This window comes from Rhamphochromis longiceps, linkage group LG4 (assembly GCF_057381845.1).
Source record: "Rhamphochromis longiceps isolate RC_006_pf linkage group LG4, R_longiceps_female_GT1.1, whole genome shotgun sequence".
Lineage (NCBI taxonomy): Eukaryota > Metazoa > Chordata > Actinopteri > Cichliformes > Cichlidae > Rhamphochromis > Rhamphochromis longiceps.
In genome coordinates, this window is record NC_140560.1 from 32941703 (window position 1) to 32961364 (window position 19662).

Consider the following 19662-nt stretch of genomic DNA (forward strand, 5'->3'; position numbering starts at 1 on the left):
ATAGATTAACTCGTGCCATGCAAAGGCAGCAACAGTAAAATGATCTTACAAAAGCTGGGGGGCAAAAAAGAAATAAGGCAACACAAGGCTTAGTTTGTAAGACATGGAGGAATACAATTTATTTGAGTAAATTCCATATTAAACTTTATGAAAAGAAAAAAAGACTACGGCATGAACACTTGTCTTACAAACAACTTGAGTTGATATATTTATATGTATGTACAATTTGTCTTGTAATGGCATGCTACAAGGACATGACCCTTTAATTACTGAAAACAACAACAAAAAAAGAGGCAGACATAAACAGTCAGAAAGTTTTTTCCTCCCATTTTTACAGCTCACGCGCATGAAAAAAAAAATGCAGCTTTCCAAGCACAACTTTCTACATGTAAAAATAAGACAAAGAGGAGAATAATTGAATAATTGGGGGGTGGGGGCAATAAAAGGTTGAACAACATTGCTCTGGTAGGTTTTGAGTGCTGCTGTACACGGTTGCTTCACAGCATCGCCAGCCGAACTAAAACACAACATATGATGACACACCACTGCAGTGACAACATGAACCCTCTCAGGTTATTTTACATTTTTCGAAAAGTTGCACCAGTCACAAGCTTGAGGCTGGGCACAGTCATCTGAAGAGAGTACATACACCCAAATTTAACAGCTTTAATTGCCACAAGGGTAAACAAGACTGCAATATATTAATCCTCGAATTATCGATAAAAAGGTATGCATTCACGAGAAAGGCTACAACATATTCCTACATATTAGAGAGGCCATCTTCTGGCACCTACAGTAGCTGGTATCAACCTTTAGAAAGGAAACAGATGAAATGTACAAAGAAGGTAAACCCTTCATGAATATCACACGGCTGGCTACAAATCACACCGAGGAGTACAAAAATCGGACTTTCATACGCAGCAGCTCAAAGCACTCGTGTCTCTTCCAGCTGCTGAACACTACCATGTGAGCAAAATAAATAAGTGCTTAAACACGGTTAATATAACAGTAAAGACATGGAAAAAACATTGTAAACCAGGTTATTGCGGAGCAGGTGTTTAATATTCCAAACACATTCAGAGAGTTCACTCGACACCTCATCCTCGTCTTGAAAACGTAGGAATGAGAACGGAAAAAAAAGTCCACATCTGAAATGGCGCTCCTTCTCCGTGACTTCACACACGCAGGATCTCCAGGCAGTTGTTATAGCAAATGGCGATCCAGTCCGGCTGCGTGGAGGCCCACTGCACGTTGTTTATCTCGCCTTCGGCGGTGTAGGCCAGGATCGGGTCCTCGATGGCCCGTGGCATCTGTTGGATGTCCCAGATCAGGGCCTGGTGGTCGTCAGCTTAGAGGAGACGGAAAGAAAAGGGAACAATAAAATGTAAACAATCAATTAATGAATTTTTAAAAAAAAGAACAGAAAAGGAAACCCGGGAAGCAGGCAAAGCAGAGATATCGGTGCTGAGGTGGAAATAAAATGTTTAAGTGCTTCCTCTAACATAATTATGCCAGGGCTGGGCAAAATAACTTTAAAGAAAATGTAACAAAATGAGCACACTGCTAATATTGAATTTTCTTAAAAGCAGCAAAGAACGGTGCACCTTTCTATCCAGACCCTGGCTTAAAGCTGGAAAACTGCTGTTCTGATCTATTCTGACGTGATGATGTGCGGCAGAGTCATCTTAAATCGTGAATCGAATCTTTGTTATACTTTCTACAGCAACGAACACAACATTTGGATAACTGCTGCACTGAATATTTGGCCTATCCACGGGCTTTTTATGACCGATTTTATTAACTTAATCACTGACATACTGACAACAAAGAGAAGGTTGTTTCAGTTACCACAAAAAAAGAAAAAAAACTAAATGGGAAAGGCAAAGCACTCTTCTTTAAAGAGAAGTCTCGCCCAACACACTTTTAGAAAACTAAAGTGTTTTTATTAAATATCGTTTTGTATTTCTGCCCAAACTTATTTTAAGTAGACAAATGTTGGTTTTGGTGTTTAAAGTAAAATCATTACACTTTGTTAAGGTCATGGTTTACAAGACAAATCAAATCATTTATGCAATATTTCATGTCCTAAAATACGTGAGACTCGGTACAGAAAAACCACCCATAAAGAAACAGCCTGACACTGTCAAGAAAAGGAATTTCCGATAATTCTAATGTTTGTTATCTCAACCTCACGGTCTGCAAAACATCTACAATAAACTGTAAATAGAATAGAATAATCATTTAATTGTCCCACAAGAGGAAATTTGGTAAATAAACCATGCACTATTTCGCTCCATATCCTCATCCAGCAAACATTTTGGCTATAAGGGGAAACCCCCGCTCACGGCGTGGGGAGTGAGTGCAACATTCAGTATTTATCTATTTGCATTTTTCCTAAACCAAAATAATTCAAAGAACGGACACAGTTTGCTATTTCAAATTAAAAATTCTGAAGAAACGAACAAAGACCGATCAAATCTGTTTTTGCATGTTAATCTAGATGTTTTGACATTTAAAAAAAAATCTAAAAAAAAAAAGTTTTGTAAAAAAAAATGTGAAGACAAATAAATGAAAGTGAACTTTGGGTTTTTGCATGCTGTGTCGCTTGTTTTCACTGTTGCTTGGCAGTAGGTAATGCACCTCCCTTGCTCAAATATGGTCGAAGCTGTTTGCCAAATATCATAAAACCACAAAAATAAAATAGCATGTTATAATCTTTTACATAATGCACCAATTAAACATTTCATGGCCCCTAACATCAGAAGCAGGACATACGACTACAGTCAAAAGCCTCAATTATAGCCCGTTACAGACATGGACAGGTGGAGATTTGATGGCCAAATAATCATGACTGTTACACTTTTTTGTAGTGTGCTTGAAGTCTGCTGCTTGTGGTAGATGGAGCGTGTTTGTAGTTTGTGGAAATGGAACAACAGTATTTAATGGGCCAAGCACAACATTTCACAAATTTCCCACTGAAGGATAAAGCCCCACTAAATGGTTAAATTACCCACACGTAGTTTTTTTCATATTGTATATGTCGCTATTTGTCTTAAGCATATCAAAATACAAGTGAATGACTTTGTAGCATGAGTCCTGGTTTTCTGTTTCTAAGAAAAGATAAGTTAATATTACAAATCAAAATCCAGCATATTGGTATCTTACAAGCCTTTAAAAACACAAATATAAACTTCTAGTTAAACACTGAAGTGTGTTATTTTACGTCTTAGCGGTACCTGAGATCACACATCTCCGTGAGTGGTTCTAATTTTACTGAAGGCCTGCTTGCAGTTTGCTTACCTGCGGTGCAGATGTGACATGAGGAGTGCGGTGCCCACGCGATGCCGTTAACACAAGCGCGATGGTTGTTCAGCCGAGCCACTGGAGTGCAGGGCACGCGTACGTCCAGGATAACCACCTATTAAACAAAAAGATTTCAAATTAAATAATAATAAAACTATTTTCCTCAAACAGATAAAATGTGGCCTGATGTTACAAAATGGCTAAGGTCTTTCTGGGAATCTCCTTCTGCTGAGGTATTTAATGGAAAACTCTGGAAGAGGTACTTTGATAATTACATGCCCCAAAAAATCTAAATGTTACTTTTTTTGCTCCCTAAAACAAACAAACAAAAAAAAGTGTTATAGTATTTTAAAGCAAACCCACCTCCATGCCGTCCATGGCCATCGTGGCCAGGTAGTTGGGGTCCTGTTTGTTCCAGCAGAGACGGAGGAGCGGGTGGTGCTGGGGGTCCTCGTAGATGATGGTGCTGTGCTCGAGGTGTCGCAGGTCAAACATGCGGACGGATCCATCGGCTCCAACAGAGGCGAACATGTCTCTACCACCTCCTGCACGGCTGAACGCGATGTCATACACCTGCAGAGACAAACAGCTGGATTCAATTAAATATTCCTGTGCATACACAGCAACACAGGGATCACCTCTGGGCTCCAAACACACACACCTCTTTGTCGTGGGCGATCAGCTGGGTCTTCACGTGTCCAGACACAAGGTTAACTCGTCCCAACACCTGGCCGGTTTCCAACCCCCAGATTGTGCAGGTGGTGTCAATACTGGAAGTACCTGCAGAAAAAGCAACAAAGCTTAACGATTTCAAAGGTCACAAAAGAAAGAAAAACTACATTCAATTTAGTAACTCTTTACAGTTTATGACATACTGGGTTACTTACCAAGTAGATTAGGATCGACTTCATTCCAGTCAAAGGAGGTGAGGGGAGCGCAGAAGTCTGAGTTCTTGTTGTTATTCAGCAAACATTCAAGACGTGTTTCTGTGTCGCTGACCTGCAACACAAACCCAAGTACTTATACAACAAGTGCTACCAGCTAATGTGCCACCAGCCAGCCTCCAGGACGAAAAAAATATTTTAGTCCTTTTACATGCAGTTGTGCATTTCAGCAGCAGACAAGTTAAATAAGGCTGGAAATACCGTTTTTACTTTTGCTATGAAAACATAAAAAAAAAAAAAGACCAAATGCATCTTCTTAAAAGTCCTCAACAATTCACAAATGTAATATTTCCTGCTTTTAAAACAGCTGGATATGTTTTTAGCAACTAAAGAGGATTAAATCATGCATTTGTTCCATGAGGTAATAGTTAGAACAGCGGGACACTTTCAGTTCATAATAAAGAAGTAAAATGTGGGTCATTGATGTGTTATTAATATATATTTTTTTAACAACAGCAAAGCTCCATAGTGCAGAGACACAAAATAGCTCTTATTTGTTAACACAATTGGCTGTCTGATCCTCCAGTTACATTTGTTATCTGCTCATTTTATCTCCTAAGACTTTAACAAGCAGAATCGTGCATTCATTTCATCCCAGTTAAATTAATGCAAATTCTTCTTCGCCCCACAGGCTCTTACATTTAATCAGGTGACTTACTCCCCGTCTGTTTTAGAGTACAACTTAAAACATAATAGTAGGTATTAAAAATATTTAATGATCACTCTAAAAGCCAGTAGGTCATAAAGAGATGTCATCTTGATCTCTTCCCTGTTATTCTTCATCTTTCAACTGCTGCTTTTAGAGCACAGCAGCTCATCTCTCTCCATCTCACCCTGTCTCTAAGCATCCTCTTCTGTCACACCAACCCTCTGCATGTCCTTTCTCATTACATCTACGAATCTTCTCTCTGTAGTCCTCCTATTTTACTCCTGTCTAGCAGCTCCATATTCAGGCCTCCTTTGACCAATATTCGCCATCACTCCCTATGGACATGTCCAAACCATCTCAGCCTTGCCTCTTTAAATCTGGCTCCAAACCACTCAACCTGAGCTTTCCCTCGGATGTACTCATTTCTAATCATGTCTAATCTCACTATCACTCTGTAAACCTCCCCTCTCACTCCTCCTATCCTTGTGCTACAAATCACCCCTGAAACTCATCTCCACTCCCTTCCCCCTGCCTGCACTCTCTTCTTCACTTCTCTTGCCTACCTATGCTGCTTGCGTCTTCATTGTTACACGTGTCACCCTCTCATTCACTCACATATATTCTGTTTTGATTCTTCTAATAATTTAATCTTCTCTAGAACATACCTCCACTTCTCCAGACTCTCTTCCACCTGCTCCCTTCTCTCACTACAGATCACGATATCATGTGAACATCACAGTCCATGGATGCGCCTGTCTAACCTCATCTCTCAGCCTGTCCATCACCAGTGCAAACAAGAAGGGGCACAGAGCTGATCCTCACCACTATCACGCTGTACTCATACATGTCTTCCAACACCCTCGTTCCTGTGTGGTGACCCCTTTGCTCACAACATACTACTCTAACCGTGTCTTGTTTGCCGTTTTCTTTTAAATCACTTTTGGAAACTCGCGGTTTTAATTCATATTATCTATTATATTTTACTTGTTCTCTTTGTAGCGTGTTCAGGATTTTCCTATATAAAACACAGTTATCTGTATTCTTACCCTCCAAATGCGCAGGTAGTCCCCACTGGTGGCCAGCAGGTCTGGATAGACCCCCTTCGTGTCTGGGATCCACATGATCTTGGTGGTGGGGTAAGGGTGGTCAAATGTGTTCCTGCAGACAAACTCTGAGCTCTCTTCCTCCAGACCCACCAGCTGAACCTGTGCAGGAGGGAAAACAGCTCCTGTCATATCAAACAGACGACCTGATATATCGGGAATGAAACCAAATGACTGTTCCCAAGGGGGTTCGGAGTTAGAATTATCCATTTATAGTGGCGTTACTAAGGGATATTATTAGTAATACACAACAAAAGACGCGCTGGTTATTAACACATATGCCCACTGTTGTTGTTTTAGTTTTACTGGTAAATAACAACAGATCGGACATTGTTATTGTACGCTAGGGCAGCTAGCATTAGCATTAATTCGTCAACGCTGCGTTAGCTGCTGGCGGCCCAAACCACACTGCGCACCTTGTTGTTGTATTCCTCCACGAAGCTGCCGAGAGCCAACCGAAACCGTTTGTCCGGACGGACGCTCCAGTTCATGGCGTACACCGTCCATGGCGCTTCGTATTTGTAGATTTCTTTTCTTTTGCCGTGAAGAGACATCCCCCCTCGAACTGCAGCCAACACACCAGCGTCAGCGAACTGCGATTTAAGTAGTCCCACAAGCGAAGTTCGACCGCTTCTTTAACTTGTATGAACAAATGACGGCAGACACGGCGACAGCGGCTATTTAAATGAGCAAATCTTGTCTGAAAGCAACGTTTACCACCACGTTACTTAACAAAGAGTACCATCGCTGGCTTCAACCTGAAGAAAAGGTCAAGTCACACGATATCCAGATGACTTCCGGTTAGTATTTCCAACATAAAAGCCCCTCTACTCTTGAATTTATTGGCGGTCAGCGAAGAAGCTTAGAGATGCATTACCGCCACCTGCTGGTTGGATGTAAATAGCGGGTGATTAAAAGGTGGAAACTGCTGCTCCCTGTAACGCCTGTGCTTCTTCCCAGGTTAAACTAAAACGAAACTAAAAGCTAAAATTAGTTATGAAAAATAATGTTGTTTACTAAAATAAATATTTAAAAAAATAGACTTTTGAGAAATAATTAAAACTGAAACGATTTTGTGAATGTGGAAACCAAACTGAAACACTAATCAAGTTGTCCAAGTTGAACCAGTGTTTGAAAATGCTGAAATAGAGCAAATATTTCCTCATTTTTCTTCCCAAAAATTTCCCGACAAACATACAATCCATCATCTCATCACAAATGCAATTTCCTTTTACATGCGGAAAAAGTCGAAGAATGTTAGTTACTTTGCCTTTCTGGGGACAGCAACAGTACGTCAATGAGTCTAAATCACCTATGAGTAAATTGTCTTTAGTAATATCATATTCATACAGCTTACATCTATCAAATAATGTATGACATTTGCAACGATTGCTTTCTTCTCACTCGTGTGCTTTTGTTGTACAATGGCATAATAAGGACTACACTACATTTTTCATAATGCTTAATCAGCATTCGCACTGATTTGTTAATGTGTAATGTACTGCAGTATTTTTTGTGCAGTTACATATATATATGTATATATATATATATATATATATATATATATATATATATATATATATATATATATATATATATACATATATATATACACACACACACATATATATATACACACACACACACACACACATATATATATATATATATACACACACACACACACACACATATATACACACACATATATATATATATGTGTGTGTGTGTGTGTATATATATGTATGTGTGTGAGTGTGTGTGTGTGTATATATATCACTCATAATAATCTGACAATACTATAATATTGGCCATATTATATTTACATTACCACAGGGAGATGATTTTAGTCTCATGAACAACATTAGCTAATTGTTATTTACTAACTAATCTTGAAATGACTGTTCAGTACAGAAATGAAGCCCAACAATCATGTTTTACAGTCCTGTGGTCTCAGCCTCAGATACTCAACTGATCAAAGTGATGTCATGACAAAAATGAATGACCAACAAAACATTTTTTTCTCCTTCATTTATGTCACATCTCCTTTCTCCTTCATGCATGTAACGTTTCTCGCGATTAGTATCATGGTTGCTAGGCAACCTGAACAGCGAGACGAAGGCTAGACCGTCCCATTTCACAAGCCTCTCACTTCTGCACTTCTTAATAATAATAATAATACATTTTATTTAAATAGCGCCTTTCAAAGCACCCAAGGACACTGTACAACAGATAAAGATAAAGATTCTTGTACTTATAGTACGCACCGTACGTAGTACGCGTAGTGCGCGTACTTCAAGCGTGCAGACCCTGAATTGGGACACAGCCTACGAATTTGGACAGCCTTCGGCGCGTCGCTGTGACGTAATCGGTCTACAAATGCGGCCTCAGGAGGATGTAGCCCTTGAATTTGGACACGACCAGCGTGTACTTACTCGGCCATCTTGGAACGCACCCCGCTCTTTGATCCTTTGATCTTCACAAAGGACCATTCTGACGTCACGGTCGACTTCACGTTCTCTGCTAGTCCTTAAATAGGGAGCTCCTTTAACAGTTTACATTGGAGCATTTTCAGAAACAGCCAGTTGTTTTAGACAAAGCTAATACGTATTTAACCTGTGACACGGTGCTTTAAACCTTTAAAAAAATGCCACAGGAGTCATTAAATAACTTATCTTCTGGAAGCGATAGTGGAGATGAGTCACTAAGAGTGCAGCTTGAGGCTAGTGAGATGAGACTGTCTCAAATTCACAGAGACGTAGTGCTTCAATTTGAGCACAACCGTAGAAGAAATGCAAAACAAAGGGAAGAGCTCAAAAATATTAAGAAAGAAAACGCAGATCTCATGCAAGAGCTCAAAAATAGTTGGAAAGACAACGCAGATCTCAGGGAAGAGCTCAAAAATATTAGGAAAGAAAATGCAGATCTCAAGCAAGAGCTCAGAAATAGTAGGAAAGACAACTCAGAACTCATGGAAGAGCTAAAAAGTAGTAGGAAGGAAAACGCAGAGCTCATGGAAGAGCTCGAATATAGCAGGAAAGACAACACAGAGCTCAGGGAAGAGCTCAAAAAAAGTAGGAAAGACAACTCAGAACTCATGGAAGAGCTCAAAAATATTAGGAAAGAAAACCCAGATCTCAATCAAGTAGTGATGGGTCGTTCGCGAACGAAATGGCTCTTAGAGCCGGCTCTTTGACGTGAACGACGCGAGCCGGCTCCTTATCGCGAGCCGTCACGTGGGTTTTTTTTTTTTCTTTCTCTCAGCCTCTCTCTCGCACTTTTTTTCCGCTTCACTCTGCACGCGAGCCTTGTGCTTTACGCTGGGCAGAGGGGGGAGGGGCGGTAGTTACACTCAGTAGCACAGGAACAGAGCCAGAGAGAGAGAAAGAGAGGCAGGGACAACAACATTAGAAAGGTATAGTAATCATCCACAACTATTTTCAGTTGCAGATGATAAAGGATTGAGAAAGTTTATTCATGCAGGTCCATATGACAGAGAATATGCATGTTCTTTTAGTTTTCATATTATTATAATTTATATTTAATTGTGTTGTGGTTTGCAGTGTTTTGTGTTCTTTTCACTTTAAATTTGTGAAAGGAAAAAGCTGAAATTTAAATAGTTAAAACTTGAAATGTGAATAGTTGATTTTTGTATTATATGATTTATTTATTACATTTTATGTGGAGTGAATAAATAAAAGTATATTTACGGTGGCCCCTAGAGACAAAGCACATACAAACTTCAAATCACGTACGAACTCTGAAGCATGTACAAACTCCAAAACACGTAAAAACACGTACAAACTCCAAAACACGTAAAAACACGTACAAACTCCGAAGCACGTAAAAACTCAGAAGCATATAAAAACTCAGAAGCATATAAAAACTCAAAACACGTACAAAAGACAACAGAAGTGCTCCAGGATGCTGGGCGCAGTGTTGAGCCTTTGTTATCTTGTGGCTACACAAGCCAGCAAGTACCAACGACCGGATTTGGTGTGTGGTAATAACAGGTAAATGAACTTTTTTTTAAATTATTTGAATATATATATGAGTGCCTGTGTATAAATACACAAACAATACACACATGCTTTCAATTGTGTAATTTAAGTGATCTAGTAGCTCTGCTTTGGAAGTTCAGTTCATGCTAGAAATGTGTTTTGGAGTTTGTACGTGTTTTGTCTCTAGGGGCCACCGCATATATTTATATATAAACATATATAAATAAAACCACTTGTTTTTATGTTAGTAATTCCTTTTGTGCATAATTTTATATTATTGTTAATAATAAATTAATTAAAGCAACAAAACAACCTGAAGAGCCGGTTCGGAGCCGAAAGAGCCGGCTCTTTTTAGTGAGCCGAACCGAAAGAGCCGGCTCTCTAAAAAGAGCCGGAAATCCCATCACTACACTACACCCATAAAATCGGCTAGTCTGACAGATAAGGAGAAGACGACGGTGGTATGTAAACTGTGTTTTTGTGCTGCGTATTGTTTGTTTGAACGCAGTTTGGATTCTGACCATACGAAGATGTTTTTGTGACACGCCCACCGCTACGTTTGCTATTCGGTTTGGTGTGTGTGTGTGCTGTGGCTCTGCAGGCGTTCACCTGAGTTTGAAGGAATTGCTGTTGCCTTTGTTTTGGATTTTGGCATGCTGCTTATGTTGAATGCTTAAAATGAGTGGATCACAGGCTGCATCTGTTGTTGGATAAACTGAAATTGGATAAGATTAAGGAGTATGCTAGAAGAGAGAATAAAGCGATCAGCAAAGAAGGCACCCACAGCTGTGGCCAAACAGACTGCAACAGATCGGTCTCAGAAGGAGCACCCAACAAACTCCAATGCCACCTTCCTCCCACTATCTGTTAAACTGTTTAAATGGAGTGTGAGGCAGACATGCTAAAACAGTGACCTAAAAGCATTACCAATAAACAATGGGATCAATACATAAATGAAAGAAATGCAGCTGATAAAAAAGCCATAAACTACTTTCATTTGTTTAGTGGTGATTGCCAGTTTAGTTGGGTTTTTTTTGAGACACAGAGAGTGAGAGATCCTGTCCTACATTACTTTAAAAAAGAAGATATTTTCAGAGCTGTTGATATATGAAGCTCTGAGCATTGAGTGTTGCATTGTGAGAGTTTCAGTAAAAAGCCTGCAAATTATTGCATTTATACTGGAGAGCAAAGAAAAATTAAATTCTACTTGTACTATGGAAAATCAGTTTCATAAAAGCTACATAAACAGAGCTGAAGAAGACTGCGTTTGTAAAACTAGCGGTAACGTGTGAGAATTATAAGTTATAAGACTGTTTCTGCTATCGATACAATTTGTGTTGTTAATCCTAAATGATTCACGGTGACAACATCATAAGAACAAGGTCATTTTACTCCACACACACACACATTTGGAAAATCACATAGTTTGACCATAAAAATTCCCAGAATAATTAGTATTTGAGATTGCTGAAGCAACATCACTAAAGAAAAATATCCTTGCGTGTCACTTTCGTTTAAAAATATAAAAAATGTGAAGTTTTTTTTTTGTAAAACATAAAAACATAAAAACAACAAAACTTAAGACCTTAAGAAAGAGATAAAGGATTGAGAAAGTTTATTCATGCAGGTCCATATGACAGAGAATATGCATGTTCTTTTAGTTTTCATATTATTATAATTTATATTTAATTGTGTTGTGGTTTGCAGTGTTTTGTGTTCTTTTCACTTTAAATTTGTGAAAGGAAAAAGCTGAAATTTAAATAGTTAAAACTTGAAATGTGAATAGTTGATTTTTGTATTATATGATTTATTTATTACATTTTATGTGGAGTGAATAAATAAAAGTATATTTACGGTGGCCCCTAGAGACAAAGCACATACAAACTTCAAATCACGTACGAACTCTGAAGCATGTACAAACTCCAAAACACGTAAAAACACGTACAAACTCCAAAACACGTAAAAACACGTACAAACTCCGAAGCACGTAAAAACTCAGAAGCATATAAAAACTCAGAAGCATATAAAAACTCAAAACACGTACAAAAGACAACAGAAGTGCTCCAGGATGCTGGGCGCAGTGTTGAGCCTTTGTTATCTTGTGGCTACACAAGCCAGCAAGTACCAACGACCGGATTTGGTGTGTGGTAATAACAGGTAAATGAACTTTTTTTTAAATTATTTGAATATATATATGAGTGCCTGTGTATAAATACACAAACAATACACACATGCTTTCAATTGTGTAATTTAAGTGATCTAGTAGCTCTGCTTTGGAAGTTCAGTTCATGCTAGAAATGTGTTTTGGAGTTTGTACGTGTTTTGTCTCTAGGGGCCACCGCATATATTTATATATAAACATATATAAATAAAACCACTTGTTTTTATGTTAGTAATTCCTTTTGTGCATAATTTTATATTATTGTTAATAATAAATTAATTAAAGCAACAAAACAACCTGAAGAGCCGGTTCGGAGCCGAAAGAGCCGGCTCTTTTTAGTGAGCCGAACCGAAAGAGCCGGCTCTCTAAAAAGAGCCGGAAATCCCATCACTACACTACACCCATAAAATCGGCTAGTCTGACAGATAAGGAGAAGACGACGGTGGTATGTAAACTGTGTTTTTGTGCTGCGTATTGTTTGTTTGAACGCAGTTTGGATTCTGACCATACGAAGATGTTTTTGTGACACGCCCACCGCTACGTTTGCTATTCGGTTTGGTGTGTGTGTGTGCTGTGGCTCTGCAGGCGTTCACCTGAGTTTGAAGGAATTGCTGTTGCCTTTGTTTTGGATTTTGGCATGCTGCTTATGTTGAATGCTTAAAATGAGTGGATCACAGGCTGCATCTGTTGTTGGATAAACTGAAATTGGATAAGATTAAGGAGTATGCTAGAAGAGAGAATAAAGCGATCAGCAAAGAAGGCACCCACAGCTGTGGCCAAACAGACTGCAACAGATCGGTCTCAGAAGGAGCACCCAACAAACTCCAATGCCACCTTCCTCCCACTATCTGTTAAACTGTTTAAATGGAGTGTGAGGCAGACATGCTAAAACAGTGACCTAAAAGCATTACCAATAAACAATGGGATCAATACATAAATGAAAGAAATGCAGCTGATAAAAAAGCCATAAACTACTTTCATTTGTTTAGTGGTGATTGCCAGTTTAGTTGGGTTTTTTTTGAGACACAGAGAGTGAGAGATCCTGTCCTACATTACTTTAAAAAAGAAGATATTTTCAGAGCTGTTGATATATGAAGCTCTGAGCATTGAGTGTTGCATTGTGAGAGTTTCAGTAAAAAGCCTGCAAATTATTGCATTTATACTGGAGAGCAAAGAAAAATTAAATTCTACTTGTACTATGGAAAATCAGTTTCATAAAAGCTACATAAACAGAGCTGAAGAAGACTGCGTTTGGCCTATTGTTGCAGAATAAGCAGATTTCTTTGTGTCTTTAATTAAACAAGCGGCGCACAACTTTAGGCTCTACAGCATAGGTGTCAAACTCTGGCCCGTGGGCCAAATTTGGCCCACAGACTAATTACATTTGGCCCGCGAAGCCATACCAAATTACTATCAGAGCTGGCCTACTGGTATTATACAGCTAATATATATATTGTTTAGTATTAAGCTTTGCTTGTTCCATATTCAGTTTTTCAGCAAAACTTGTTTGAGTCCATAAGAAAAGATTCATTCTTATATCTGGAGGAAGATTTTTTTTTTTTCAATAAATATTAACGTTAGCCCGCGACCTTGTTCCAGTTTTGAATTTTGGCCCACTGTGTATCTGAGTTTGACACCCCTGCTCTACAGTAATTAGTCATTTAACTTGACTGGATAGATGTGTGAAACTCTCCTCCCTGAGGAGCAGCCAAGCCAAGGTGTGACTTAGGGTTCTCACAAAGATGTAGAAACGGGTTTGTGTGTGTGAGTGTGTACCTGTTTAGACAGCTTTGTAGGACCGAAACTTGAAATGTTACTATACTTGTGGGGACCAACAGTCACCTGTGAGGACAAAGTGCCTGTCCCCACGAGCTTGAATGCATTATTGAGGCTCAAATCCTCAGGGTTACGAGTAGGCGTTCATTTTTCATGGTTTGGGTAAGCGGCTCTCTAAAGCATGATGTCAATGAGATGTCCTCACTAAGATATGAAAACGAGTGTGTGTGTGTGAGACTCACGGCTGGGGGTTGATGATGTTCAGGATGTCCACGACTATGGACGGATCATTCATGGAGACGGCGGTGTCAAGAGCGATCTGCACACAAACAAAGAGCAGTTTGAAAATATTTTGATTGACACAAACGAACTGAAAACAAAACAATAAAAGAAGGAGCTGCATGAATGAGCTGCCCGGCTGTATCCGGGCAGAAGACCGCCAAACGGTCATGACCTTCTCACACACGTGCGAGCTGCTGGTACCGGTGTGTCAGCCTCACCTTGATGCCGTCTCGGGTCCACACCCCTCGGACCGTCTGCAGGTTCTTCAGTCGGCTGCTCAGCGTCACACACATGGTCTCGTGACCCTTCTTCATCTGGGTCAGGGCCTCCTCGTCACTCAGGGCTCCAGATCTGTGGTTGGGTGAAGACTGACCGACCACACACGTTCAGCTTTATTCTCATCATCAAAGCTGTCGCGAGAATCTAAAAACACTGACGCGTGCACTCACGGGCAGGAAGTCGGCCACGTTCAGCCTGATGGTCTCGTGACCCTTCTTCATCTGGGTCAGGGCCTCCTCGTCACTCAGGGCTCCAGATCTGTGGTTGGGTGAAGACTGACCGACCACACACGTTCAGCTTTATTCTCATCATCAAAGCTGTCGCGAGAATCTAAAAACACTGACGCGTGCACTCACGGGCAGGAAGTCGGCCACGTTCAGCCTGATGGTCTCGTGACCCTTCTTCATCTGGGTCAGGGCCTCCTCGTCACTCAGGGCTCCAGATCTGTGGTTGGGTGAAGACTGACCGACCACACACGTTCAGCTTTATTCTCATCATCAAAGCTGTCGCGAGAATCTAAAAACACTGACGCGTGCACTCACGGGCAGGAAGTCGGCCACGTTCAGCCTGATGGTCTCGTGACCCTTCTTCATCTGGGTCAGGGCCTCCTCGTCACTCAGGGCTCCAGATCTGTGGTTGGGTGAAGACTGACCGACCACACACGTTCAGCTTTATTCTCATCATCAAAGCTGTCGCGAGAATCTAAAAACACTGACGCGTGCACTCACGGGCAGGAAGTCGGCCACGTTCAGCCCGATGGTCTCGTGACCCTTCTTCATCTGGGTCAGGGCCTTATTACAAAATAATTTCTCACACATCATTTTAGTTGTTAATTTAGACTCATAAAACCTCTCATATAACCGCACTCAGACCAAAGTCACACAGCTGTTAAAGGTTTTAGATGGTTTTGAATTAAACCGATTTTCTGAAGACAAAGAAAAATCTTTAACTAAAGAAAGAGAAAACCGAGCGGCTGGAGGACTACTTTGTTGTAAACAGCAGGTATTTGAGCTCTGATAGGTTCGTTGCATTTATAGTCCGCTGTCCTAAGGCGTCCATGTTTCCACACAGACACACGGCTGCTGCGTTCACTGACCTGCTGTTTATCAGGAAAATTAGACTTGATGTCCTTCAGCTGCCGGCTGATCGCCAAAATGGACTCTGAGCAGAAGAAGAAATCATCAGGAAACGACCCAGTAACCACAAAACAGGAGCTGAAACACCTCTGTCGTGTGTTTTTGTGTCGTGTGTTTTTCACTGTCGAACACGTGATTTATTGTTCGTGTTTCATCTATAAACTGACACGTCGGAGGCGCGTCGTCTCCTGATGTCTCACAGAAACGTGAAGCTGTGCTGGACTCACCGTCCTCTGGAGGAGCGGGAAAAGGCTCCGACATCTTAGGAGGAGTGCGAGCTGGAAGAGAGGAGAACGAGGAGCTCAGACTGCAAAATAAATGTGACGACATGAAAACAAAAGAAGAAATGACGAGAGTGTCTTTGTCCTCATTAGGATGAATATTTTAAAAAGGCACAAAGAACCAATCAGATCCTCCCATCCTGTTTGGCTCTTACAGCGAGTAATGTTTACTCCTCTCACTTTTCAAATATGGCCTGCTTCTCAAAATCAGCCAGAGCAGAACTGATGGCGATGCTGCAGGTGGATCAACAGGTGAGGAAATAGAAGCTTTCGGGGAAACTAAACACAGATTTTGTTGGTGCAGTGTTGATTAAAGATGAACTCAGCGTCCTTTTCAATAGCAATATTTCACAGATCTCGTTGTATGTACGTATAACTGTATTCTTTATTCAACATCTGAGCTGCGATGCTCCGGGTCCACCTACAGATGGCGCTCTTTGGCTGGAAGATGGCCTTGTAGTCCTCGGCGTTGTGGATCTCAGCAGACGACAGCTTCTCGTCCGCCTCGTCCTCGCTAGGGCTCCGCCTCTCCCCTTCGGGGCTCCGCCTGTCAGACTCTGAACGGTGCTTCAACCTGATGACATCACAAACATTTGTTTGTTTGTTTTTAGAAGAAAAACTGCAAATTTTTTACTTTATTTACTTTTATTAAAGAATCTGGAAGCGAAACTTTTCCACTGAAGTCAAATAAGATTTTATATATATATATATATATATATATATATATATATATATATTATTATATATATATATATATATATATATATATATATATATATATATATATATATATATATATATTTTATTATATATATATATATATATATATATGACATGTGATCTGAGTGTTTGATGAATGAAACCAGTGGCTCATGTATAAAACTTTAAATCCAGGAGTCAGTACTTGCAGTATCTGGAGTATTTTCTCCTGTCTCTCAGTGTGCCGTACCTCTGCGATCTGCAGGTGGTCGTGGGTCTCTCGTAGTTCTTTCGCAGTGCCGCTCCTTTGGGGTCCTTCTTCGGCTCTGTGAGCGGCTGGTCGTCCTGGATGATCCCCTGGATCACGGCGCCACCGCTCTTCTTTACCCTCTTCAGATCGACCACGTAGGACGACACACTCGACAGCTGATGAGACACGCCGATCTGACATGTGGAGAAGGTGGAAGATTAAGATTACCTAAAACTTCTGCACAGTACTGTTACTGAGCGGTGGGCGGAGCTACACACCAGCTGCTGGTTGCAGATGGCGAGGTCAGACACCTTTCCCCAGCTCACCGGCACCGCGTCAAAGCAGCGGTCCGGTTCCCAGCCGAAGACCCGCAGCGAGTCCGTGGCGCCGCTGTACAGGCAGGAGCCATCTGGGCTAAAACATATACACCTGAAACCACAGGGACAGGGGTCAGAGGTCACATTCCAGTTACACCCTGCTGCAACGGGGAAAAACTCACCTGACCGGAGTCGTGTCGCCCTCCAACGAGCCGATCATCGTAAACTTCTCCAGATCCCACAGCTTGATGGTCCTGCAAGCACATGCAGAGTTCATACAGCTGCAGCTCATTAGAGACACCTGTAGGTGTTTTATAGTGTCAGGTGAAGACGCTACAACACGGCTGAGGAACAGGAAGAGACCTCCAACAGATCCACGGTCAGCAGTGACAAGTCAGTAAATGAGGAGAAAGAGAAAAGAGGAACGAAACACGAACAAAAGAGGGAGTGGAGGGCAAAGTGCACCTCTCAGTGCATCATGGGAAGTCCCCAGGAACCTGAGGGATGGTTAGGGTCGCCTAACCCAGCTCTAACTACAAGCTAAGCTAAAGACATTTTTATAATTAATTGAAGAAAGTATGTGTTTGAGTCACTTCTTATTCTCATAAATGAGAGTAAGATTTATTCCATCAATAAACTGTTTGAGATAAAAATGACCCTGCTCCCTGTTCTGTCACTAAAACAGGCCAAAACCTACAAAATGTCTCATTTCTTTGAAGTGACACATTCAAAGCTTTAACGGCTCCATCACGATCACATGACAATCGGAAAATCAGGCCACAAACTACAGCTTTGCTTGCTGGTGTAACTTATAAACTGTCTCTAACACCAGGTCGATGTCCTCAAATTAAACATAATAATCAATTTAAGTGATTCATGTTGGAATACTTATTTATACTTCATATGCAAAAATAAAGAAATGATTAAATACTGAGTGCATTTGCTGGTTGTGTTGGAGAAAGGATGAGTTATTATTTCCATTTTATTATATTTATATTATATTTCCTGTTTACTTTTAGTTATAAATGTATGATTTAGTGGCACATGCAGAGGACATGTAGAAGACACAGGACATGTATGTGAAAAAAAGTAAAAGAATTTCAGACTAAAAGAAATGTTACATTTAAAAAAATGCCACAAACAATCAAACTCAGCACCAAAATAAAATCTTGGCGGCACAGAGAGAGGACAACCTCGCGCACACACACATTTGGAAAATCACATAGTTTGACCATAAAAATTCCCAGAATAATTAGTATTTGAGATTGCTGAAGCAACATCACTAAAGAAAAATATCCTTGCATGTCACTTTCGTTTAAAAATATAAAAAATGTGAAGTTTTTTTTTTTGTAAAACATAAAAACATAAAAACAACAAAACTTAAGACCTTAAGAAAGAGATAAAGGATTGAGAAAGTTTATTCATGCAGGTCCATATGACAGAGAATATGCATGTTCTTTTAGTTTTCATATTATTATAATTTATATTTAATTGTGTTGTGGTTTGCAGTGTTTTGTGTTCTTTTCACTTTAAATTTGTGAAAGGAAAAAGCTGAAATTTAAATAGTTAAAACTTGAAATGTGAATAGTTGATTTTTGTATTATATGATTTATTTATTACATTTTATGTGGAGTGAATAAATAAAAGTATATTTACGGTGGCCCCTAGAGACAAAGCACATACAAACTTCAAATCACGTACGAACTCTGAAGCATGTACAAACTCCAAAACACGTAAAAACACGTACAAACTCCAAAACACGTAAAAACACGTACAAACTCCGAAGCACGTAAAAACTCAGAAGCATATAAAAACTCAAAACACGTACAAAAGACAACAGAAGTGCTCCAGGATGCTGGGCGCAGTGTTGAGCCTTTGTTATCTTGTGGCTACACAAGCCAGCAAGTACCAACGACCGGATTTGGTGTGTGGTAATAACAGGTAAATGAACTTTTTTTTAAATTATTTGAATATATATATGAGTGCCTGTGTATAAATACACAAACAATACACACATGCTTTCAATTGTGTAATTTAAGTGATCTAGTAGCTCTGCTTTGGAAGTTCAGTTCATGCTAGAAATGTGTTTTGGAGTTTGTACGTGTTTTGTCTCTAGGGGCCACCGCATATATTTATATATAAACATATATAAATAAAACCACTTGTTTTTATGTTAGTAATTCCTTTTGTGCATAATTTTATATTATTGTTAATAATAAATTAATTAAAGCAACAAAACAAACTGAAGAGCCGGTTCGGAGCCGAAAGAGCCGGCTCTTTTTAGTGAGCCGAACCGAAAGAGCCGGCTCTCTAAAAAGAGCCGGAAATCCCATCACTACAATCAAGAGCTCAAAAATAGTAGGAAAGACAACTCAGAACTCATGGAAGAGGTCGAAAATATTAAGAAAGAAAACGCAGATGTCAGGGAAGAGCTCAAAAATATTAGGAAAGAAAACCCAGATCTCAAGCAAGAGCTCAAAA

General features: G+C 40.0%; 3 protein-coding genes across 4 annotated transcripts; all 3 read right to left on the reverse strand.

Annotated features, from left to right (window-relative positions):
- Nucleotides 1–415: 415 nt before the first annotated feature.
- Nucleotides 416–6794, reverse strand: dcaf7 (ddb1 and cul4 associated factor 7). The gene is made up of 7 exons (XM_085404603.1): nucleotides 6416–6794; nucleotides 5943–6101; nucleotides 4191–4302; nucleotides 3965–4083; nucleotides 3667–3876; nucleotides 3301–3418; nucleotides 416–1348 (listed from the first exon to the last, which is right to left on the reverse strand). Exons 1-7 carry the CDS (start codon nucleotides 6551–6553, stop codon nucleotides 1176–1178), a joined length of 1029 nt encoding a protein of 342 aa, XP_085260729.1. The 5' UTR covers nucleotides 6554–6794; the 3' UTR covers nucleotides 416–1175.
- Nucleotides 6795–12017: 5223 nt separating this feature from the next.
- Nucleotides 12018–15319, reverse strand: LOC146672097 (katanin p80 WD40 repeat-containing subunit B1-like). 2 transcript variants are annotated; one of them, XM_085404607.1, is made up of 3 exons: nucleotides 14669–15254; nucleotides 14438–14587; nucleotides 12018–14256 (listed from the first exon to the last, which is right to left on the reverse strand). In XM_085404607.1, exons 1-3 carry the CDS (start codon nucleotides 14717–14719, stop codon nucleotides 14176–14178), a joined length of 282 nt encoding a protein of 93 aa, XP_085260733.1. In that variant the 5' UTR covers nucleotides 14720–15254; the 3' UTR covers nucleotides 12018–14175. The 2 variants fall into 2 exon arrangements, with proteins under 2 accessions (XP_085260733.1, XP_085260732.1); XM_085404606.1 differs by having other exon boundaries at nucleotides 12021–14256; nucleotides 15227–15319.
- An 83-nt stretch (nucleotides 15320–15402) lies between these two features.
- Nucleotides 15403–18161, reverse strand: LOC146672098 (katanin p80 WD40 repeat-containing subunit B1-like). Its single transcript, XM_085404604.1, has 6 exons — nucleotides 17364–18161; nucleotides 17143–17293; nucleotides 16865–17058; nucleotides 16341–16489; nucleotides 15862–15912; nucleotides 15403–15659 (listed from the first exon to the last, which is right to left on the reverse strand). The coding sequence occupies exons 1-6, from the start codon at nucleotides 17471–17473 to the stop codon at nucleotides 15448–15450; spliced, it is 867 nt and encodes a 288-aa protein (XP_085260730.1). The 5' UTR covers nucleotides 17474–18161; the 3' UTR covers nucleotides 15403–15447.
- Between the last annotated feature and the right edge of the window lie 1501 nt (nucleotides 18162–19662).